The sequence below is a fragment of the Phlebotomus papatasi genome, chromosome 1 (genome assembly GCF_024763615.1).
Source record: "Phlebotomus papatasi isolate M1 chromosome 1, Ppap_2.1, whole genome shotgun sequence".
Taxonomy (NCBI): Eukaryota; Metazoa; Arthropoda; class Insecta; order Diptera; family Psychodidae; genus Phlebotomus; species Phlebotomus papatasi.
The window spans coordinates 98402994-98428891 of record NC_077222.1 but is presented as its reverse complement, the minus strand read 5'-3'; the positions used below and the strand labels follow the sequence as shown (position 1 = coordinate 98428891).

Here is a 25898-nt window from a genome sequence, read left to right as displayed (position 1 = left end):
TTTAAATTAATATGATCATCTGTTTTTAGCGGATAACTTACTAAAAATTCAGTAATATTCCTTGATGAAATCCTAACCGACAAAAAGCATAGCAACAGTTCAAGAGGGAAGCCTTTTAACAGCAGTGACATCAAAAGATTTTTTTGATTGCTGGACGCAATCTTCTTGTAAGAATTCTAGTAAAATGCGTACCCCAGCTGACGATAAGTTTGTAGCCCTCCTGAAGTTGAATAGTGTCCTTTGGGATCCCAACCACAAGGACTACAAGACCACTGTTGTCCGGGAGAAAACATGGAAGCATTTGTCTGAGAAAATGGGAATGAGCGGTAAGGTTGCTATGTCAATTAGCCCTAGGAATTTTCCTAAGAAATCACTCTTCCTTTCAGTTCTGAAGTGCAGATCCAAGTACAAGGAGATGAGAGAAAAGTATAGGACCGAAGTAATGAAAGTCACAAGAAAGGGTGGAGAAGGATATGACCCAAATTTGAAGCAACAACTCGATTTCCTGAAGATATCATTTAAGAATCTCCCAAATGTTCCCAATCACACTGGTTTGAGTTTCCGGAGGAATTCACTGCTTCAGGCTAGCTCAAATCCACGTCGATCGACACCGAGTTCACTTAGAGCTACTCCCAGTATTCAGTTTTCTTCTGATCCCTCTGTGGATCCATTGTTTCTCGATCCTGACCAAATGTCAAATTCCTCCTTGAAGATTGAGGATTTTCCCAGTGATCTGGCAACTTTGCGAATTGTGGAACCAACAGCAAATGGCTCTCTTGACAATGCTCTAAAGGGTGACAATTTGGAGATTCTCTCCGCTCGCTCGTTGCGACCCAATAATCCCAGCCACCACAATAGGAGCCAGAGAGATGTGGAGGAGTACATTAGACTGCCTCAGGTGCCGCAGACCAATCACCATCAGCGGCACCAGCAGCACCATCCATCAGGATTTGTCCTGGCTCTGGATGAGAAACTGAAACTTTTGCCACCGAAACTGAGGTACAAATTGGAAAAGGACATCTTCCTGATGGTTTCCGACGAAGTGTCCAAGTTGTACGAATAACTGATCTTCGACACAAGGTACGTCTCTAGGAATCCTGTTTTCTTGCACAAGAACATTCAGAAGTTTTTTTATCCTTCAAACTAAAAGAAATCAATTAGAATATTTGAGATTCAAAGTCGTACTTTTCAGTACTTTTAATCTCAATTTGTCTTTCGAAGAGATTGAATAAGAAAATTAAAAAAAAAAACCTTAGGAAAGTACAAAATCTCAGCTAAAATGAAAAGGCGAAAGAGTAAAATAGTTTTTGGTATTCTAATTATTTTAAGCAAAAAATCCTTATTCTAATTTGATTTTGGTTACTCAGTTTTTGCTATTCAACCGATTCTCAGTTTCATTTTTATTTTTATAAAATAGGAAAAGAATAATTTAGGAAATTATTTTTAATCACTCTGCAGTGATAAAAGCAAATCTTTTTTTAAATTATATTTCCTCCTTAGAGCTAATTTAATGTCCTTTACACCTCTTGAGAACACTCAAAGTTCGTGAAATCGCCGTAAGTGGCGCTAAATTGTATTTTCTAAATTAATATGCCTGCAAAAATCCCTTTGAAGCATATGCTTCTTATGGGTTAAGCAAGGTGTAACTTCTTAAATTCTTTAGTCTCTTTTCTTTGAACACTTTAAAAAAAAACATTATGGTGCTATTCCAAAGAAAAATGAAAATTTTTCTTAGCACTACTGTTATCAATTGCTTCTGTATTATCGACTTTTCGTGTTAGTTCAAGTCTTGACTGTTTGGTGGTTTTAGAACACGATGGGAACTGGGTAAAACCGGTAAAACAGTCGAAACAGGAACGAATACAAAGAAAAGACGATAATGCAGAAGCATTTGAGAACAGTAAAGTGCCAAAACAATGTTTAGAAAAGATTACCCCTATTACTATATCACTGGAATAGTGCCATAATCCAATGAAAAATGATCATGTTTCTTTTTAGCACTTTACTGTTCCCAAGTGCTTCTGCATTATCGACCTTTCTTTTTTGTTGGTTGAAATCATGAATTTACTTTATTATATTATAGGCCTAGTAAAAAAAAAGCAGAAAATGTGTTTATGAAGAACTTTGAGACATTTTTTTTCGAAATAATTATTTGCGAGAATTACTTTGCATTGCAATATTTTGAGTTTATATTTTTTTCTAGTTGTTTTTTTTTTTTAATAAATTTTTGAGATAGATTAAGATATGTTTTATCGCAGTAGAACTAAGAAGAAATTATATTATTGTAATAATTAATTATAAATAATTTGTAGAAAATTTATAAAGCACACTTTGCGTGATGATTTGATTATAACTTTATTGTCTTTATCGGTGCATCAAATAAATATATCTTGGAACAAACAAAATTAATTGCAGGATTTAAAATTCAATAGACTAGGCTAGACCATTTAATTGCTCGAATTCTCAGAATGGTATTTCTTTTTAAATCCTTCATTTGTGCTTTTTTGAAATCAGTGAAAAAGTTTCCAAAATTAAATAAAGGGAAATCCCAAGTTGTCCAAAAACAATATCCTGAAGATAATTTTTTTTTGTAAAAAACTTTAAAAAAAATTATATAAAGTATAAAAATTGTATGAAATTGAAATGAATTCAATAAACTATGAAAAATAGGTTTTTGTCTTTAAAATAAATCTATTTATATTTCTTTTATAATTTTCTATTTTTAACTGTTCGAACTCAAAGAGAGAACAGTTACTGTCAAGTGTGCTAATACGGGCGCTTCGCTCTTTGGATCGTTTATGACTACGCTAACTAGATAATCCACTTAAAATAATATTTTTATTTTTATTTCCGTAATATAATCACTACAGTAACATAATATAGTTATTCAACTTTGAGAAAAGCAAAAATAATATTTTTATCCATTAAATAAGTGAGAGTAATCGACTCATTTCAAACTTGTGCCAGCTTGTTGATTGAAAACATTTATTGTTTTTTTTCCTTGTGAAAAAAGTATTTTAAATTCAAAGGTTTAATTAAAAGTGAAGTGCAATCATTCCCCTACAAGGTGAGTAAATAGATTTTCATGGAATAATAATATTTTATAAAGAAATTAGTGAATTTGTGGTTGTTTACATTTTGCTCTAAATGGGTGCTTCGCAAATTAATATTTCTTTCAGAGAATCGCATTGTTCAGAACTGTTTTACTCGTTTTACTATTTCAGATACCAAAGGGAGCAAAGATTGCCGTTCACATTAAATGTTAAATGAAATAATCCAATAAAAATTTTAAAAATGTAATAAAAAATATTTTCTCGTTTTAATATGTTTGTAAATTGAGTGATCCAATTAAAAGACCATTTGATCCAATTAGCGAAAAGGCGACCCAGTTAGTGCATGCTAACTTATTTCAGTATTATCATTATTTTATAAATTTTCTTTAATAATTTTGATATTTTTTATATTATGTTTCTGAATGAAACAGTGAATAATTCTATGGATTTAGAAGAAGTAAAAAAGAACTTCATCAGTCCAAAAACAAGCGTTTAAGTAGTACTTTTCGGAAAACGATCCAGTTACCTCACCTTACTATATATAGTATGAGGGCAAATTTTTGAAACTCTCACTCGCATCCGTGAGCTATGTAGTGGCCGAGAGAATACAACTCGCACACCCCGCAGATTCAAATCTTTCTGAAACCACTCCTTTATAAAATACTCATTGCACGTACTCAAGAATCTGCGGGATGTGCGAGTCAATTTTTCTCGGCCACTAAAGAGCTCGCGAGTGCGAGTAAGAGGTTTAAAAATTGGCCCTATATTTTTTCCCTTTTTTCCAACTTGCCACCGTTTTGGAGCTTAAACGGTAAGATATTAATTTCCGGTCTTCAGTGACGTGAAATTAATAAACAACCTACAGATGTTTTTCTCCCTTTTCCCTTAATTCCCCTCCAGCCCCTCCAAAATCATGTTTTTTGGTTTATTTTGAAAACGGCACTATAAATCTCTTTTATTTTCGGCAGCCTAGGCGAGCATTTCACCCAAACTTACCTATGACCGGAAAAATCGCTTATTTCGTAAAGTTCAAAGATCACCCACTAAAGTTAGTTTCAGTTGGGGTAAGTGGGGCACCTTTGAATGTGGGGCAGCTTGGAATTGGGATTTTTCTCCTATGTTTGAACGTCGCCTTTTGCATGATTTTTTTTATAGACATCGCCTTTTGCCTGAAATGCTGACACAAAATAAATGCGGATACGACAACGGTTGATGCAACCGACGATATCTTATATAAACATGCTTTTTAATGTTTATCGTAAATTTTAAAAAAGGACAAGTTATAATAACTTTTTAAATGTTTTTTTTACAGCTTATACGATTAATAACCTCGTTCTTTTCGAAAATATCTTACAATTTCTTAAATGTCTCAAAATTACTCTTGTAAACATTTTTAAAACAAAGTAGATACTACAATGTAACCGCTTAATTAGTTTCCAAGATAGAGACAAGGCTTTTTGTTATCAGAAAATTAAATAAATCATTAAACAATGACGATCTTATCTAAATGTCGTAAATTTATACTCAATAGAGACAAAGAAAAAATAATTAAATTGCAACAATGAGTGCAAGATAAAACAATCAAAAGAACCAAAATAAATTTGAGACGCTGAAAGATTAATAACGTCGAGCTCAACAGTTTGTTTTAAGACGCACGCTTTTGCAAGACGAAATTATCATTTTTTTTCTAGTGTGAAAGAGAAAAGGAGAAATATGCGCGAATTTATTTGATTACTGATGAGTCAAGATACTTTCTTCGACTTTGCCAACAAGTTTGGCGGTCACATTACAACCTGTAGAACTTCTTCTCAAATGAGATAAACAGTATTTATTTTCACTGAATTCATTTAAATCTGTAAACAAATACTGTTTTGATTTAGCACGTGCTGAAGATTTTTTTCACTATCAATTTCTCATTCGTGACTTAGTGAAATGAGCGAAAGTTCTTTGATGTGTAAATGTATAGTTAAATATATTAAAGATTAAAGATAATAACATTTAAGTGTAATATTTTCTGGAATAAAGATCAATTAAATTCTCTCCAGACTTTTTCAAAATATCTCAGTTCTTCGATCTCAATTGCTAAATAGATTTCCAAGCAGAGCGTAAAAGAGCGATAAGAACTGAGACTTTAAACTGAAGATTGACACAGCTTTTTTTCATTTTTTTATTGTTCGAACGGTTCGAACCTAAAAGGAGATTAATAAAACGTCGTTTTCATCAAGTGGCATCGTATTACCAGTATTGGGTTATTAAAAAATTAATGACCAAGATAATCTATTTTAAACCGTTCCATAATGGCTCCGGCACACCTTTTAGATCAGTAAAATTTCATGAAATCAAAATTTACATCCCTTTTTTTCTTAAAAGTTTTGCATATGTTTATCTTATTCCCTCGCACTTCAAATTCGTTTGAGCTAAATTGTATTTGTTGTGATGTTTAAATTAGGAAGAAGAGTGCAGAAGAGTGATATAGACATACACAAATCTTTTGAGAAAGAAAGGGATGCGAATTTCAACTTTATGAAATTTTCCTGATCTAAAAGGTGTGCCGGAGCCATAAAGAAATAAATTAAATTTCTTGTATTTGGATTGGATCACTGTAATTTTCCTCCTGCTCCATTTTAAATTTACACTTATCCATCACTAAAGGTTTTTATGGCATCTTCACCTGTTGAAATACCGTTAAGCTTTGAACGATTCTAAAACCCAGCGAGAATCAAATTTTAAACGGTTTCAATTCAGTTAAAATTTAGAATTTTTAGATGAATTCTACTAACCATTAAACGACACTTGCGAGGCAGAGTCATTTCCAAATATTCGGTTAGCACTTTTTGTTCGAGAATTGCTAACCGATCAGCATATCTTTGCTGACCGGCTTAGCAAAAAAAATCTTAAAATATTGCTTTTTTCCAGCAAACTGTGCTCGCTGGGATAGAAGTCTACTTAAATTCTAAAAGAATTTAAATAAAGACTGAGGTAATTTATTCCCATTTTCACTAACAAGGGTTCTCGAGTTTTACGAAGCAATTTTTGGGTTTCTCAGGTTTTGCAAAGCAATTTTTGGTCTTTTTTGAGTTTCTGGGTTTTGCGAATCGTTTCTCGGACAACTGACAAGGGTCTCTCAATATTTATAAGTCACCCATCGATTATTTTGTATGATTTTCGTTTCTAGAAACATGTTTTCGTACTTATTAATTGCATTTCTGCGTTTCTAATACAGTTTTTATGTTTCCTGGATATATTACGCGTATATACAGAGGTTTTTGTTTCTTGGATTTATCTCCGCGTTTCTAGAACTATTTCTGTGTTACTTTCTGGAATTGTTTTCGTATTTCCTTGAAGTGTTTCTGCATATATCCAGAAGTTTGGGTGTTTCTTGGATTCGTTTTAGCTGAGATTCTTCAGAATCTCTTCATATTACTTGTTTTCGTTGTTTCATTTCCAGGTTTTTATGTTTTTTGGTTATGTTTCCTTATTGCTAAAAACGGTAATGTGTTATTCAGATATAACCGAGATGGGGATTCCGGAAATCGTTGGGAAAATACAATTTACTCCGGGAAAATTCATCAACTTTTTCCAGAGCTTTCGGCTCGGTCTCCAAGCCTTCATCATTGGTCAAGTCTTTTAAATATTCTCTGAGATTGGTTCACTAATTGGGTCAGGATGTTCACAGGGCATGTAGAGGGAATGGTGGGCACTTTTTTTTTAAACAATTTTTTAGAATTTCTCTAATACCGTTTTTCACAATTTTTTTTCACTTTTCTTCTTGGGCTTTTTCGAGGTATCCAGCAGATTGTCTTTGTCCACACTATTCGGATATGTTTCGTTTTCGTCTCTAGAATGGTTTGCGTGCTTTTTGGATACGTTTCTTGTAAGGGAGAAACCAACAATCCATTCTAATATCTATAATAATTGGGAGTGACCTGCTTATGCATCGACTGGTGTGGGCTCCAGACTGTCGCGAGCTGTATGCACTATGTCCTATCACTTGTTCGACTCATGACGAAATCACGTCCGTACTCACTGAGATCTTACGATTGACTAACTCTAACACAGTCGTCTTCTCCACCACCAGAGGCGCTGACCTAGAAAGGAGACTGCTTCTCGAATATTCGGGTTGCCTTAACAGAGCATTTATTGCTATTAGGTGGGAAATTTGACTGATACATTCTGCTTTTTTAAAATTACTTGTTTTTTTTTAAAGATGCAGTTTTGCATTACTAGATCCGTTTGTGTTTCTTGGATTTGTTTCTAAAAACGTTTTCATGTTTCTTTGATACAATATCGTATTTTTGGGCACCATGTTTATTGATTACGTTATCTCATTTCCAGGGAGGTTTTTGTGTTTCTTAGTTAAGTCTCCTTATTGCTGAAAACGGTAATGTGTCCTTCGGATATGTTTTTTTTCCTTATCTAGAACAGTTTCCGTGTTTTTGGATGTTTCTGCATTTCTAAAATTAGGGTAAGTGTGCCAAATTCCGGCCAGCTTGCAATTTCGGCCACTTTTTTTGTTCCTTGAATTTCCATGAACTTTTAGATTTTACGTACTCTAGAGATTATACAATGCAAAAGAATAACAAAAAAATGTAGCTTCGACAAACGAGATGACGTGAAAAAGACATTGGAAGAATTCCCGAAGGGCAAGGAATTATGAGAATGAAGGTGGCCGAAATAGGGCACCAAAGCTATGTCTATATTTTTATTCATTTTAAAATGTATTAAGAATGACTTTAGAGTAAATAAAGATGGTAAACTCTTTATAAGGTTCCAAGCAACACTCTTTTAGAAGAAAGAATAAAAAAAAAATCAATTTGTATTCAAAATATTACGTTTCAAACTTGAGACTTCGGCGCTTGCATGCAACTATGCCGAAATTTGGCACACTTATATGTGTGTTTTTTTTTAAGATGCCCGCATTATGCTATAGATCCGTCTGTGTTTCTTGGATTCGTTTCTAAAATCGTTTCTATGTTTTCTTTTTTTTATACAATATCGTATTTTTGGGGCAGTTTCCATGTTTCTCGATTACGTTATCTCATTTCTAGAGAGGCATTGTGTTCCTTGGTTAAGTCTGCTTATTACTAAAAACGGTAACCTTTGAATATGTTTTTCGTTTCTAAAAGGGCTTCGCGTTCTTTGGATACATTTCAGCATTTCTAAAATTATTTATGTTTTTTTTAGATGCAGTTCCGCATCTAAGTTAGTGTTTCTTGGATACGTTTCTGCATTTCTAGAGCCGTTTCTGTGTTTCTTGGATGCTTTTCTGCATTTCTAGAAGAAATGCTTCAGGGTTAGATGCAATTTCACATTAGTAAATGATTCCTATGTTTTTTGGATACATTTGCGCGTTTTTCGAACCGTTTCTGGATTATTCAGATGCAATTCCGCGTATTACTAGAATCTCTTCGGTTTTGGATACGTTTCCGCATTTCTAAACCCCTTGTTTGGAATCGCTTCCGTGTTTCTAGAACTGTTACCGTGTTTCTTGAATACGTTTTAGCATTTTTAGACCTGTTCCTGCGTTTTTAGATTCCATTTCAAAGTATTAGAAGCGTTTCTGTATTGTTGTACAATACATAATCTGTATTTTTGTAGTGTTGTATTAGTTACCCCTTGGTACTCCTATTTCAAAGAGAAAACTTGAAAAGTATAGGAATCGTCAGGTCAAGGCCGGTTTTTGGTTGATATCACATGATCACCCACGTATCGGTTCAAATCGGTCATTAACCGATAAAAATAAGAATTAATGGTTGAAGTGGAAAAACTTTCTCAGCTGAGTATACTTGAATTTTGTAAAGGTGATACTGGTGATACTTTACCGGCTTTAGCACTTAAGATGCTAAATTAACTCTCAGGGTAAAGCATCGAACTCACGTGTACCAGCATTCGGCGAAGTTTTTCTTTTCACTATTGATTTCTTTTCAAATCCTTTTTTAATTAAAAATTCATTATTATGGGAATTTACAATGAAGGGTATCTGCATCTGAAATGCAATAGAATTACTGAGCAGCTGGGAAGAGCGTCCACCACGTGATCCAGAGAATCGTACGATGCCAACCAAACAACACTGGGTCAATACCATCAATCACACTCTATTTTCATTCTTTGGTATGCCACATGTAGTGGTGTCCACGTACGCTTCCGCCCCGAAATGGTCTCATTCTTCAGCTGAAAATTGCTTTCCAATGGCACAATGAGAATGATCAGAGTTATTACCATTGAATGAGTTTTGCTCAATTAACTCTCGGAGTGGTGTGTTTAGAGTACAAAGTCTATCTTCTGAATGGGCTGTTTCTACTAGTCTTTTTATTGCTTCTGATTTTTAAAGAAATTCAAATGGTCTTCATTATGAAGACTTCTGAGAGCTAGGGTCTTATGGATTTAGACACCCCAATCTTTCTGGATTCTCTTTGAAATTTTCTCTTTCTCTCTCTTTTGTGTACTCCTCTCCCGAATCTAGCCACTTCGGGGCGAAGTGTGATTATGCAACCGAACTGGGAGCTTCGCGGATTCACGACTTGAGAACTCTGACCACGAAATCAGTCTCTCGAAGAGCGTCGGCGCGTTGAGGAGTGTATAACACTTCACTACCATCGCTCCCATTAATCACACCACCTTTTTCTATTGCCTCATTTTTGCCTAACCACAAGACAGCTTCTCTTCAATGGTTTCGGTAGACAACAGTCCCAAAGTTTCGAGTGAGTGACCTAAGTACGTGTACTGATAACACATTATTCGTGGAAGTGAATTTGTGTACTTAATTGTAATAATTTACGCTTGTGGGTGAACACAAAAAAAAAATTCCCAAATCATGGGATACGACGATGTTTTGCCGCATTTGGGCTCATTTGGGCCCTATCAGCGTCGAATATTCTTCCTCGTGTGCTTACCGGCAATTTCGTGTGCCTTTCACAAGCTCGCGGGGGTGTTCCTACTGGCCAAGCCGGATCACAGATGTCTCTTGCCATTTGAGGCGGACAATGCTACATTTGTATCCGACCCGGACTTTCCCCCGAACATGACATACCCGTGGGATGCCGTGAACAGCAAGTGGAGCACTTGTGAACGCCTTCAGGCTAATTTCACATCGCAGTACTTTCAGGCCGGTATTCCGGCCAACCACAGTGTGTCCTGCGAAAAGTGGGTTTACGATGACACAATGTACGTGAGCAGTACAGTGACTGAATGGGATTTGGTGTGTTCAAAATCCTGGCTCTCAGCCACTTCGGATGCCCTCTTTATGGTGAGTGCATGTGGAATTTCAATTTTTATTTCTGGCGGAATATTATCATGAAGCTAGGATAAATTTATGAAAAATATGAAACTTTACGGAAAATTTCAAGATTTTTTTTTCTTTTAAGTCAATCCTATTTTTCAGGAGAATTGTGAAACAAGTGGTTTTTGTTAAACCCATTGCTAGAATATTTAAAGCTCTAAATGAAAAAGTGTTTTAGAATTTTTGAAATTAAACAACAGCCTGAGCTTTTGATTGAAAGCTGCGGCACAAGGCAGGAAACCTCATTTAAAGATTTTACAGATTTCAGATTATGGTTTAGCCATATTACTTAACTTTTCAGTTTGCTTATCAGACAAGATTTGCGTGATTTTTGGGATTTAGAGGCCTTTGAAAACTGGAATGAACCTCCAGTTTTGAACCCGTTGTTACATTTTAGACAGCCTTACGGTTTAATATGAGGGACGATTTAGCTGGAAACTAATGCCGGCTTCAGACTGGAGGTTTAGCCCAGTTCCAAAATCTAATGAATTATTTACCCTTATAATTCAATCCTAAACAACAATTTTCTAAAAAATCGTGCCTAATTAGGAATTACAGGAGTTAAGCCAAATGGTTTAGTTTTAGGTCTAAAGTCCGTATACACGGTAAAAAATTTCGGCACATATTTGTTCCAAAAATTAGCTCGTCCACGGACACCATAATTTTTGGCACAATCTTGTTCATTTTACGGGACTCAAAAAGATACCCAATATTAGTAACGAATTTGTTCCAAAACGTAGCTCGTCCACGGACAACGAAAATTTTTGGCAGCCTCCCGATTTTTTCAAAAGTTTCTGCAAAAGTTTCCCCTAACTTTGTCAATTCAAGTCTTTTAAAGTCATTCATCTAATGTTAGAAATACTCTGAAATTTACTATAATGTGTTTTGTTATTATTCCGTGTTTATCTAAGACGATTCAAAAGATAATAAATCTATAATTACTCTTGATCTGCGACGTAATTGGACCAAAATTGGTTTGTCAACATTAATTTCAAAGGAAATTCGTGTATTAATAAAATCCTTTAAAACAGTTTAATTTTTCCTGGTATTAAGTCTTATGAGCTCTAATTATCATATTTGTTTCAACTAATTTTTAAAGTTTGTTCATAAAACTGTAAGACTAAAAAAAAAAATTAAATACCAATGAATAAAAAGGTTTAAAATTTCTGGACAAATACAATTATTTTTGTTAAACAAAAACCTGAGATTTATTAAATCAATGAAGTGACTAAAACGTCCAATAATTTATTTAGTAGTCTTTAAAGTTAAACTTATAATAATCAAACACGTTAACTATTATAGTTGCACTGTAATAATAAAAAACGCTATTGCAGTATTTTGATAAAATGAACTACTGCTGGACAGGCCACAGACCTATAAAAGTTTTTTTACACTCATATTGATGTTTTTTTTAATTTTTTAATGATGTATGAAACGTCGGAGCTCTTAATTGTGCAAAAGGAAATGAGGTTGACGATCATTAATTTTTTTAGAAGTTTGAAAATTACGGTTGACTGTTGGAAGAAATAATTTTTAAATAAACAGTCTAGTGACGTCTTGCTAAGAATGTAAATTTTTTTCTCTATTTATAAAACTTTACTTAAAAGAATTCTAAAAAAAAACTTTAATATCTTATGCGCAAAACAGAATAACTTTTAATTTGTCGGACATTTTAAGTAGTTATCGTAATCGAGTTATAATTATTTCTAAAACGAATAAACATTTTTAGTCAATCAAATATTTCATTTTAAGCAATAAGTAACGTAAAATTGATCAGAAAACACTTGAAACCTGAAATATCAAGATGGTTTATAATTTCTTGGTTTTTCCTTCCTTTGCCAAGAATATTGTTTTGAGTCTCACAGATATCTCTGCGGATTATTCAGTTTTAATTCCAGGGTAATGATTACAGAATCTAAAATAAGAAAGCTTATTTTCCAGTAAAAACTTCCTAATGCTCATGCCTGAGCTAAACTTCTAGTCTAGTTAGAAAACTGCTTTACTGAAGTATGGCGTAGACGTAGGGGTTTATGGTGCTATTCTAATGAAAAATGAACATGTATGTCTTTTACAACTTCACTGTGTAGTAGGACTGTTGAGCCTAGAGGAGTTGGAAGGAGAAAGCCCCTCCTGACGAAGACTCTTCTAAGCCAACGGTACCAATCAATATTCAGTTGGGGTGGAGATCCTGAGGGATGCTATAACGGCTAACTTATGTACTGGACACACTTACGACTAAAGTTCATAAACGACTAAGCTCGTTCATATCCCAGTTTCTGACATACTACGAATTGAATTTGAATTCAAATTAAAATTCAAATTGAATTTGAATTTTAATTTAATTCAATTTGAAATTCAAATTGAATTTGAATTTTCCAAAGGAAGGATCAAATAAAGATCCATCTACCTGTATTTTAAGGTTTTGGTGGGTTTAGAACACAGTGAGCCCAAACAGGAGTAGATTTTGATTCTCCAATAGTGTCTTGGATAAAAGGTAAATGGAACTCTATTTGCACAAAAGTCGTTGAAGTTCGAAGAATTCAAATTCAATTTCGAATTTTCATACTAAATTTTCGAACAAGATGGGGAAAATTTATCAAATATCGCACTAAAAAGCTCACAAAAGAGTTACTCAGTGATTATGAAGTGGTTAAATACTGGTGCAAGAACAGTAAACGTCGTTGTTCTGTTTTTTTCTTCACAACAATGTGAAGACCGTCACATTTTGACACTTGAGCACTTCGAAATTCGAACAGGATGTAACTTCCGCCACCTTGAGAAAGTATTAAGAAGTAAGAAAGTCTCTTTTTTGGATCTTCAAATAGATTTTCGAATTTTTCAAGCTCTACTTCTGTACGGAAAGAGTACTTTAGAAATCAGTCGAAACACAATAATCAGCACAAAGAAATGTCGATAATGCAGAATCACTTGAGAATAGTAAAGTGCTAAAAAAATATTCAGGAAAAAGACTTCCTCTTTTCATTTTTCATTGGAATAGCACCATTTGTTTCGCTTTAGCTTGGGATAATAAGATCTCAATTTTGCGGTTTTAGCTGTAGACTGGGCGATCAATTGTCGAATAGGTCGCACTCACTGTATTATTCCTTCGTTGTCCTCTTCCTCATGCGGATGGATTTGATGTCGGCAAGTCCGTTTGCCATTGATCGTGAACCGTTTTTGGCCAAGACAAACTTAATTTTAGACCTCGACACGATTTATAATAATAATTGCATTATTCATTTTGTAGGTCTAAAGCCAATCGGCTTATAATGACCAAGAACCATTTCTTAAAAATGTTAAAATGATAGATAAATTAATAACAAATAACATACATAAATAAAATTGAATCACACACATTTAAAACTGTCTCTCTATTAAGTTAGATTCTAATGCCATTAGTATTTAAAAATATCACAATTTTCTTCAAGGTTTCCGACACCCTGCATTATTCTATCCGAAACAATTGAATTTCGCACAAAATCGGTTCATAACCGTTTGGATCCGGTTTAGATTTGTCAAGGATTCCAAGACCTTTCCAACGACGCCTAATTTGCCCAAAACGGACGTGCAGAAGGGTTAAACAATTTCAAATATATCTGCTTCATGAAATATTCCGCATAAATTAAGTATTTGAAAATTTCACGAAATTTTCAAATCCACAGGTGGGTGTTCTCCTGGGGAGCATAATATTCGGCCATATGTCCGACAAATTGGGCAGGAAGCCAATATTTTTTGCCTCACTCGTGATCCAAGTGATCTTTGGAGTCTTGGCAGGAATAGCTCCTGAATACCTCACATACACAATATCCCGGATAGTTGTGGGAGCCACGACATCTGGAGTGTTTCTGGTAGCCTATGTGCTGGCCATGGAGATGGTGGGACCATCCTGGCGCCTTTTTGCTGGGACTATCATGATGATGTTCTTCTCTGTTGGCTATATGCTAACAGCGGCTTTTGCTTACTTCTTTCCCGGCTGGAGAGCCTTGCAGATTGCACTGACACTTCCTGGTTTGCTATTCCTCTGCTACTGGTGGTTTATTCCAGAGTCAGCGAGGTGGTTGCTGTCCAAGAGACGGAAGGAAGATGCAATAGCCAATATTCAGAAGGCTGCTGCTGAGAACAAAGTAACCATTCCCACTGAAGTTCTGGACAATCTCATTGAGCCTGAGACCAAAGAAGACATCGACAAACCTGCTCCATCGCTGTTTGATCTCTTTAAATATCCGAATTTGAGGAAGAAATCTTTGTTGATTTTCTTCGATTGGTTCGTAAACAGTGGAACGTATTATGGCTTATCGTGGAATACGAACAATCTTGGAGGGAATATTTTGCTAAATTTTGTCATTTCCGGAGCTGTAGAAATTCCCGCTTATACATTCCTCCTGCTGACACTCAATCGCTGGGGCAGGAAAACTATTCTTTGTGGGTGTATGTTGATGGCTGGAACAATGCTTCTGCTCACAATGGCTGTTCCTGAAGATAAAAATTGGCTCATCATCCTTCTGGCCATGCTCGGGAAATTGGCCATAACTGCGAGTTATGGGACAATTTATATCTTCTCAGCTGAACAATTCCCAACGGTCATTAGGAATGTGGGATTGGGAGCAGCTTCAATGGTTGCTCGTTTTGGTGGAATTCTGGCACCGTACATCAATTTTCTGGGGGACATCTGGAAGCCATTCCCAATGATCATTTTCGGTGCTATGGCTTTTGCTGGAGGCTTGCTGTCGCTCTTCCTGCCTGAGACTCTCAATCAAACCCTACCGGACACTGTAGCCGAGGGAGAGAGGTTTGGGTTGAAGAAGAACAAGGATCTGGATATGGGCAATTCGGAGGAGATGGTGGAACTCAAGCACCACACAAATGGGGATGTTAGAAAGTCTGAAGAAGCGTAGAATGATTTCACACCTGTTTCACGATAGCATTTTCTCTGTTGCCGACGATTAATTCTCACATGTTATCTCTCGGGGACTATCGTTCAATTTCTGCCAAAGTCTCAAGAATGAGAACTTTGGCACATTTTTACAGCAATACTTTCTCAGTCTTCCCAAAGACATTTGAGTGACGTGGCCAGATGTGGCGTCATCGTTTGCATGATTCTCGTGCACGCGCACATTTTCAACATATTTCCTCACCGTCTCTCTCTATTTTTTGCAAGGGGTGTCTCATACAAGGAAATCAGTTACAATTGTCGAGCTCAGAGGCAAAATGGCACATATCCTGTAGCTAAAGCATGGGAATAGGATATGTGTCATTTTGCCTCTGAGTTTCACAATTCTCGAGTGTTTCGTGAAACCCAGAAAAGCTTTTTGAAGATTTAGAGCAGCACTAAAAAGCTTTATAAGGTTTTGGGAAACCCAATTAACCACAATAAAGGTCTAGCGCAACCCAATCCACCTTCGTGTTTTGCGAAACTTCAGAAACCGTTAGGTTTCGCAACACTTGAAAAACGTTTGGAAAAGCATAGTGAAATACGATGAACTTTGTCAGGTTCTGCTATGTCCTAAATCTTGAGATGTTTTACGAAATTTAAGAAATCCTGAAAAAGGGTTTAGCGAAACATAAGAAACCTAAGGTTTCGCAAAACACAAAACACAAAAAGTCCACTGGTTTTGGGGAAGTGGAGAAACCATTTTGAAATTTTACAAAGAAACCTTGAAAAAAGCTTCGCGGAAACAAAGAAAAAAGGTTTCGCGAAATTTGATAAAACTTTCGGAAATTTCTGATAGTTTCGTTGAACTCGAGAAGCTTCAAAAAAAATCGCGGAACATGAAAAGTCTACTGGTTTTGTGGAAGCGTAAAAGCCATCATGAGAAGAAATTTTGAAAAAGGTTTCGTGAAAACCAAGAAACAAAGTTTCGCAAAACTTGATAAAACTTTCAGAACTTTATGAAAGTTTCGATAAACTCCAGAAGCTTGCAAAGTGTTTCGCGAAACACAATAGACCTTGCAGAAGGTTTCGCGAAACACGACACATGAAACACGAAGAGTCCACTGGTTTTGCGGAAGCGGAGAAGCCATCGAGGTTTCAAGAACAAATCTTAAAATAGGTTTCGTGAAAGCCAAGAAATGAGGTTTCACAAAATTTGATAAAACTTTCAGAACCTTCTGAAGGTTTTGCTAAACTAGAGAAGATTCAAAAAAAAAAAAAATCTCGTGGAACACGAAACACGAAGAGTCCACTGGTTTTACGGAAACAGAGAAGCCATCATGAGTTTTCAAGGACAAATCTTAAAATAGATTTCGTGAAAACCAAGAAATGTGGTTTCACAAAATTTGAGAAAACTTTCAGAACCTTCTGAAAGTTTCGCTAAACTAGAGAAGCTTCAAAAAAGTCTCGCGGAACACGAAACACGAAGAGTCAACTGGTTTTGCGGAAGCGGAGAAGCCATCATGAGGTTTCAAGGACAAATTTTTTAAATATGTTTCGTAAAAACCAAGAAACATGTTTTAGCAAGACTTGAGAAATTCAGAGCCTTCTGAAATTTTCGCTAAACCAAAGTAGTTTTGCCTAACATGGGTATCCTTCAGAAGGTTCAGAAGATTTTGAGAAAATTGTGATTTTAGCTAAATCCAAAACAAAAAAAAAAAAAAACTGTGAAAAGAGCTTCTCGAACCTCGATAACTTTTGAAAAAGTCTCAATAAATACTGCGTAAGTTGCGAAATATTTCGCGAGATCTGAAAAGCCTTAAGGTTCCGCAAGAACTGAAAAACTTGTATAAAGGTACGCGAAACCAGAAAAAACTTCAGAATGTTTTATAAAATCCGAAAAAACTTAAGATTTTACTGAGTTCAAGAAATCTTCAGAAGGTTTTTTTTTTAATTTTTGATAAGTTTAGACCGTAATTTGACAGATATTAAAGTTTGTTAAGCTTGAAAAATCTTTAAAAGAGCTTTGCGACAGTCATGAAACCATGAATTGTTAAAGATTACCTGAAAAGCTTCGTAAAATCCGTAAACTTTTCAAACCGGGTTTGAGTTGAGAAAAGCAATAAACTATCTGAAAGTATCGCAAAATTTTAAAAAAAAAATTGAGAAGGTTTGACAAAATACGAGAAACATTTAAAAGGTTAGGTAAAACTTTAGAAATTCTGAAAACGGTTTCACGAAACTCAGAAAAAATTGTCAGGAGCTTCGTGTCAACTCAGAAACTTTGAAATAGTTTCAATTTCAAGAAATCCTTAATGAATGCTTTGCAAAATTTAGAAACCTTCAGAAGACCTCGGAAAACCCAAGAAGACTTACAAAGGTTTAGCGAAACCCAAGAAACCTGAAGGCTTTTGAAACTCAAGAAACCATTAGAAGGTTTAGTTGCTAAACCATAAAATCTTAGGTCAAACCCTTAAAAAATCTTGCGAAACCTGGGAAATAGTAAGAGATACCTGAGATACCTGAATGAGTGGCCCCTTGATAGATATTTCCCATACAAATTATACGCGAGAGCACGTGGCCGGTGGTGTGACTAAGTTCTTCGAAGTAGTAACGCATGCGAACTTCTTCATTCTCAATAGTTTCCCCAGATTAATTCCATTTCAATTTCAAAACACTTTCATTCATGTCTCTTTGCAGACACTATAAGAGCACGTAGGGCTATGAATTTATATTTTCCTTATTTATTTAGCAGCTTGATCTATTTTTGGTATACTTGTGCTTTTTTTATATAAGTAGACATTGTACTTCTTGACCAATCTGTACTTATATTGCTACAGAATGAAAATGTTGAGAAATTATAAGTATTAGTAGTTATTTTAATTAGGGACTCTCAATTTAGGTCATCTATCATGCGTTTTTTATCCCAAATCGTGGACTTGAGTCCACTACATATTTTGTACTTATAAGAATCTTAAGCGTAATCATGTACTTGAAGGTCAAAATGACACTCTTATCGCTGTAAATTTTTGGAAATGTAAAATCCACTGCATTTAAATTAATGTGGATTCCTCTTTTTTTTTGTAATAAATCTATTTGTATGGATGTTTGGAGTTTTTATTTGCCACAATCACCAAGTTGTTGACCCGGAATTTTCCATTCTCTCTCGGTATTTAAATCCATATTTTTTGCTTGTGATAAATGCTGAGTTCATAGAGAATTGCAGATAGTGTGGTTGGCTTCCTCTTTTACTTTTTTTCTTGTGCTTTCTTGTGGAACGCGCGCCAAAATTTTAGCAGAGACACATACCGAAATAGCCCGAATGTATGCATCTTAGCTACTGGATCTATTCAGGGCTTAATTTTTCAAACTGCTGAAATTTTGCATTGAAAGGTAATATCATTACAGAAATTTTACTATATTTATGTATTCTTATTTACAAATTTAGTCATTACGAAGTTTTGGCTGTAAATTAGCTATCCAATTTTACTGTGCGAACTCCACAGAGAGTGTAATATAATCCCTCGAATTTGAGTTCCTATATTTCGCCTCCTTACACCTAAGGAGTCATATTAGGTGAGATTCTTAACAATCTCACCTACTATAATCCTAACAAAATTTCATGTCGTCCGATCGCGCTCAAACTTGGCCAAAATGTGTTTCAGCACTTCCTGATCACGAATATATATGTGGCTATTTTACGTTCCCGGCCGGCCGGCTGGCCGGCCGGCCGGCCGGCCGGCCGGCCGCTCTTTGGAGCTTAATAGCTCCTAAACTAAAAAAGATATCGACTTGCGGTTTTCGGCAAAGGTTATATATCGGGTGAAAATTGCAACTTGGTGCATAGACCCCCCACCCCCCACCCCTCCTTCCGCCATTTTGAAGACCCCCCTTTTTTTGTTTTCTCAATAGCTCCGCCCCTATGGCATCGAGCGGGCTCAAATTTTAGTATGTTATAGCTGGGCCTTAGAGCTTTCCATCAATACCAAACTTAAGGTCCCCCGACCCCCCTGACCCGAGCTATAAGGGTCCAAAAAAAATTTCTTAAAATGGCCATAACTCCGGTTCTAATTGTCAGAATTTAAAAAGTGAGGGCTTTTTGGAAAGCTCTCGTGAAATGCCACTTCCCCTTCTAACATCGCAAGTTCATAAAACCACCGCTAGGGGCGCTTTTTTTAAAAAGAAAATTTTTAAATCTTAAAAGTTAAATAACTCAAAAATTCCATTGTGCATCGGGCTGAAAATTTAGTATGTTGTAGCCGTTGATTATACCTATCAAACAAAAAAAACCTTAAGTCGATCTAAAACCCCTGACCCGAGCTATAAGGGGTCAAAGTTCGAACATTGACCGGCCTCTATCTCCGGTTCTAATTAACATAGCGTCCTAAATTTTACCTTTTTGGTTTCGTCTCGATGAGCACTTTCAGATGGAAGTTCAAAAAGTCACCACAGGTGGCGCTGTGATAGCGTCAAAATTCATCGAAATTCAAAGTCACTTTTCTCAAAAACGGCATTGTGCAAGTTAATGAAATTTTAGTATGTTGTAGTCCAGTCTAGGACGTTTCCAAAATGGTGCGTATGCGCGCTGTGGTTAAAACAGAAACGGAGATATGAGGGGTCAAAGTTCACAAAATTCAAAAAATCATATCTCCGGTTCTATGTGACCGATTTTGATGAATGAGGGCTTAAACGAAAGATCTCACCAAATGCTACAACTTTCTAGAATATTTGAACTTCGTGGGACCAACACCAGGGGCGCCACAGTCGAAAAACCAATTTCAATATCACATAACCTCAATTATCTAGACTGTCGCTTAACCGATTTTGATGATTACTTCAACATAATTGTAGAGGACATTTGTCTCTACATTTCGTCCATACATCATTTTCCGCTCAGACTACGCTATCACTCCGATTTTGCCGTTTAAGTGTGAAAAAATTGATTTTTCCCATAATAACGCTTTGAAATCACTCAGATGCCAATTTGACTGCCTCTACTCCACAAAGACACTTAAAATAGGGTTTTAAATGGAAAGTCCCGCAAAATACAACAATTCTTTGATATAGGTGAAGTTCAACAAATGACTACTTGGGGCACTCTGGATGAAAAAACGAGTTAAGAAACAAAAAACCTCGATTATCTTGGCTTCTGAGTAATCGATGAGATCATGTTCTATGGAAAAATTATAGAGAACATTCTGGTCTACATTTCACCCATATAATACTTTTCTGTCAGTTCATCCAAATCCTTGATATTTTGGTTTAAATACAAAATTTGTATAATTTCACGAATTTGATTCAAGATAACTGAATGGCGTCTCCCAACTTCAGCTCCAAATCGAATTTGCATGCACTCCGAGCTAGCTCACGTTAAGAATCTCACCTACATAAGCCGGTTAGGATTATCTGTCCCTTTTGATAGATTTTTGGAAATCTGGAGTTCCGTGTTTTTTGATGTCACGTTGTTTGGCCATCCGTTCATCTGTCTTGCTGTTACCACGCTTAGAGCCCAAAAAGTTAGGGATAGAGACTTGGGACTTTCGAGGGACCCCCAGTATAAGTTGACCATGCGACTATTAACTTATCCCCCATTTTCCAACCACTGTTCCCCTTTCCTTCCAAATTTTCTTTTCATTTCTTGATATATTTTAGAAATAGCCTAGGTGGATACTTCGTCCTTATATAAAAATATCGTTGATTCATTCCTAATAATGGTTTTCCAAAGACAAAGGTTTAAAATCTTTAAAAACCACTAGAGCGCGTCTTTCTCAACCAAATGTTATCATGTTTGGGATTTTTGGAAAGGTCTTGGAATTTCTGATAAGACTGATCAGATTCCAATTCGTTATGAACCGGGAATGAACCGATATATAATTTATATCCGATTTTTTTTACTTCTAAGCCATTTCGGGCGATCTTCTGAGTGATTTTTGAATTGGTTTAAATTTGATTGTGAACTGGTAAATGATGCGAAAGTACTTTTGAGTATTTTTGAGGCATAGGGGAAACCGGGGTATCACCAAACACTTTTGAAAGATGCGGTTTTGACTAAATTTCCCAAGAAAATTGTGAATTTTATAAAAATGTTGTTTATCCCATGTTATAGCCTTGGGTATAGGTTGCATATTAATGCATATAAGAATGATGTAAAACAATTAAATTTTCCAAAAAAAGGAAAATAGCAAAAAACTAGAGCACTGCACACCAAACATATTTTTCAATGGATTTTTCATCATTTTGACAACATTTGACTTCTTTTTGGTAAGCAAGGCTACTAGATCGTGTCGAACATTTTACTTAAAGTTCGAATTTTGCGCGCTCTTCAGTTGTGTTTTGATAAAATCAAAAAATATCCACCAATTCTTGATTAAAAACTCATTTAAAGCAAAATTAGGTTCATTAAACTATATATTTCTCCCATTTCTCCTGAATCTTAAATGAAAGTTCAATGAATGGATATAAATTTCGGAAATCGATCAAAGAGGGAAAAGAAGAGGAAAAAATTTGCCATACAAGCTACGCTCGCGACATCTACAATTCTGAGAATTTTTTCTGTTTGGTGGTGCCCTAAGCTCTGTTTTGTGATTTATTTTTTGTTCTTTTAAAAACATGTGAATATTAATTTCATTAATAAATACATAAATATCCCAAAACATGTAGGAAAGTTTTGGTGGTGAAATTTTTTTTTAACTTATTTCAGTTTCATTTTCCAGGTGGATATATAAATGACTAAAATTATCAAAATCTGACAATTTTATGAAAAAAGATTCTCATTTCTAAACTACTTGAACTATGTGGACCATTCTTTCGCTGAACAAGCATCCCTATAGTATCTATGATTTCATATGAGTCTCATTCTCTAAAATCTTATACATATTTAAAAAATAGCAGTGTTTGGTGGTACCCCTGTTTGATGGTGCCCCAGTTTCCCCTAGCATGTAAGTCACCAGTTCGAGCATTTGGCAAAGTATGGAACACTTTGCCACCCCTTTTTAAAATATTTATATAGTAAATTGAAGTTATTATATATTTGTGATATTTTCTTAAAATTTGGAGATATACAGCATTAGACACCTTTTAAAATACCACCCAAAAATAGGTTGTAATAAAAGTAGTGGCCAAAGATAAATATCTTACGATTTTAAAGTGTTAGTTTTTGAGTAAGAAACATTTTTTTTTTACTTCAGTTCGACTCAAATTGTGTCATTCCTAAAAAATTTTAAGATCGCAAAACTTTTAAACTAATTATGGTTAAAACTTGAGACAACTTTTAACGAGTTAACTGTATTACGTTAAGTAAACACGTTGATACTATTTTAGTTTTTTTTATATTAAACAGAAACATAAAATGAGAGGTTTGAGAATTTAATTAAGGTTTGTTTTCATAAAATCTGCTAAAACGCAGGTTTGGCACAATCAAAAGTTTCGTAATGACTTAATTATTTCCTATGTTTATGAAAAAATTTAACTCCGCTATATGCTATATATTTTAAAAACTGGGTACTTTTCCCTAATTTTTCCCTAATTTGGGTCACATTTATTGAAAACGTAGGAAAAGTTTAGTCGTTACGAAGCTTAGGATCGTAAGAAATATGGGCACTTCCCCCTGTACAATCTTATTGAAATCAATTTTATATTATTTTTAAATCAAACTAAAAGAAATTGCAATTCAAAGTTCAAGAAAATGATGTAAGATTGCAGAAAAGAAGTTCAAAAAGTAAACCTTTCAGATACCCATATTTATAAGGTCAGGTTATTAAAATTGGCTTAAAAATTGATAGTCCCAAAACTAGAATACCTTAAACTGAGACTCGCACCGTAAAGTGCAATTATTTGTGCGAAACACTGTGAAAAACATGGAGAAATCTATTAGATTCCAAATAAACTTAGGCTGAGAATCAGGAATTTTTAAATTTGTAAAATTTGGCGGTAAATGATCAGCTCAAACTATTACACTTGCTTCAGACTTGAGATTTAGCCCAGTTTCCTCAGGTCTCGAAATTCTAAGTAACAAGCATTTTGAGTGCTTTTTTTCAAAATTTATTGGGTTAGTTTGGAAGATTCTGGTGATCATCAATGAGATTTTGATTAATCTTAAGACCAAAACACTTTTTTAATCTTGTGCTAATGCCAGCTTCAGACTGGAGGTTTAGCCCAGTTCCCGAAGGTCTCAAAAGTCTAAATAACAAGCAATTTTATTGATTTTTCAAAATCTAATGGATCATCTGGAGTTAAGCCAGATGGCTAAGCCTTAGGTCTGAAGCCTGTATAAGCTCTCGGTCTGCTGGATGTGGACCTTCTTTAGTGGTCTATTATATCTACAACATTCAAGCACTAGTTTAACTCATTCACTATCAGGAAATATTTCTTTTTTTCAGGTGAACCTAGCCTAGGTAATCTTGTCTACTGAAAAGCATGTTTTTTAAAAGGTTTTTTGAAAATCAGGTCTTAAATCTTCAAAATTTGTAAAAAAAAAAAAGTCAGAAAATATAGTTTACATGTAGTGCTTTCATGTGCTTAAGAGCTTGAAAAAATAGATAATATTTATTATGTTTAAAAAAAATAATAGAAAATACGCTGGGGAAAATTAGATAAAAAAGTTTGTTATCTTTACTCATAGAATTTACTCGTAGAAATACTCATGAATTAAATTAGATTACAAATTGAAGACTACGACCACAACTTCTTAAATTAATAAACGTATTTATAGATAATTGTACTAATTCATTATATGATCACAGTAAATCTAAACTCACATCGACTTATTATAATAAGCACTTTAACTCTTTCTGTTAAAAAAACTGTCTAATTTACGATTATTTTTTAATTAATTCCTCATTAAAATACCATTCATAAAAAATCTCCAAGATAAGAAATTTTCTGTGATAGGAAGCAGTTAATTATAAAAAAATGCAAAAATATAAAGTTCCCGCCTTCTATTTAGCATCTGTACTTATCACAAGCATTATCAGAGTATTTTGTTGGAGCAAAAAAGAAACTACCAATATTGTAAAACGTAAAACAGAACAATAAAAATAGTTTTTTAAACACTGCATCCGATGTGTGCTGGAAACGTGACTATTCTTAAACCGAGCGTAATAATTTATTGACGTATCACCCAAACACAGGTCATCCTATTCTCAAAGATGCTTCTTCAAATGATATGTACTCGCTCAACCGTAAAATATTCAATATGTTTTACAATTTATCAGCTATAAACGTGTTCCAGTCAATGTCAACTTTTTACACAATTTGCATTCTTTTTTTTTGTGCAATACAGAACAGAACGTGTTTTCCAAACTTTGGCAATTTTGTTTTACAAACAAAAAAAAGTTGTTTGGGTTGTTTGGTATTTGATTTACGATATGAAATGTTGGAACTTTTTACAAAAAATACCAATTAATCGGCACTTAAAGTAGCTTATCAACCTTTATCGACTTTTATAATTTATGAGAATCTTTTGGAGCAAGTTATTATCGCATAGGAACATCCATGTGGAATGCATTAGAATTTCCCAATACCCAGTGTTTTTTTTAAATTCACTGGAAATCCACAATTATTTTTGTTTAGAACAATTTGAGGTATTCAGTGATAAAGGAATATTGATTTAAAAAGTCAAACAAATTTGAATAAATATTTTGAATTAATTTCAAGAAGGAAATCCGTAGCGAAATAATTATTTTTAATATTGATAAGACAATTATTTGAATTAGGGGAAATGCTTCTAATTTTGTCCAGTTTCTTATTTTGGACACTTTGAGGATAACATTGGACACTAAAAATAAATTGATTAAAATGATGGATTTTTATTCCAATATTTGATGAATAATGAATTCTATCTAAATATTTGTTCTTTTTGGAAGATTTTAACACTAAATACGTTAAAATTTGAATATGATTTGAGTTGAAATTGCTTTGTTGAAAATTCAGTGTGAGCAATTGCTTACGAGAAATATGACAGAACTTCGTGGCTTACTTCAGTCTTATTTAGTTTTGGTGAAGTACTAACAAAGTTTGTTCGCTGTTTTTGAGTGATATTATTGAATATTCATTGAATATTGTGTTGATTCACGTTACTGATGATTTGTACATTTGACCTGAAGTGAGATTTGCCTTGTGAATTATATTTTTCGTGTGAAAAATGGGAAATTTTTTAAGACATTCACCAGTGAGGTGATGATTCTTATTTTGGACAGGTGTTTTTCTCACGAAATTTCGTGAAGTTTTAGCTTTTGTGATGACTAGGTTGGACAAATGCCTGGAGAAACAAAGGAGCATCATCTCTACGAAAGAGATGCAGTGAGAAATGCCTTGAAAGGCTCCCGGAAAGGGCAGGGAATGAGCGAATCCGCACGTACTTGGAGTACCGAAGTCAACTCACTTTAATGAATGATATGGAAAGTTTTTGGGCTTCTTGTGACATTCCACGTTTCCCTTACATGACCAGGAAGAGGACTTGGTAAGATTGGTTCATAAAATGAAGATCAATGGGCATCCTGTTGAGGCGGATTATCTGTCCAAATTTACAGACAAGTTGTAAAAATTAATAACCAAGTTGTCCAAAATAAGAGTCAAATTCACCTCTACATATCAATTCATTTTTAAACGTATTAAAACTAATTTTAGTAAAAATGAGATGATAAATAGCTTGCCAAGTTTCTAAACAATCCTTCTGAAAAGAGAGTAACAAGAAAAG

General features: G+C 34.7%; 2 protein-coding genes across 2 annotated transcripts; both read left to right on the top strand.

Annotated features, from left to right (window-relative positions):
* LOC129809976 (uncharacterized) lies at positions 1–2667 on the top strand. The gene is made up of 3 exons (XM_055860156.1): positions 1–326; positions 387–1080; positions 1999–2667. The coding sequence occupies exons 1-2, from the start codon at positions 185–187 to the stop codon at positions 1061–1063; spliced, it is 819 nt and encodes a 272-aa protein (XP_055716131.1). The 5' UTR covers positions 1–184; the 3' UTR covers positions 1064–1080; positions 1999–2667.
* A 6930-nt stretch (positions 2668–9597) lies between these two features.
* LOC129809975 (organic cation transporter protein-like) lies at positions 9598–18307 on the top strand. The gene is made up of 2 exons (XM_055860155.1): positions 9598–10299; positions 13995–18307. Exons 1-2 carry the CDS (start codon positions 9868–9870, stop codon positions 15225–15227), a joined length of 1665 nt encoding a protein of 554 aa, XP_055716130.1. The 5' UTR covers positions 9598–9867; the 3' UTR covers positions 15228–18307.
* The last annotated feature ends 7591 nt before the right edge of the window (positions 18308–25898 follow it).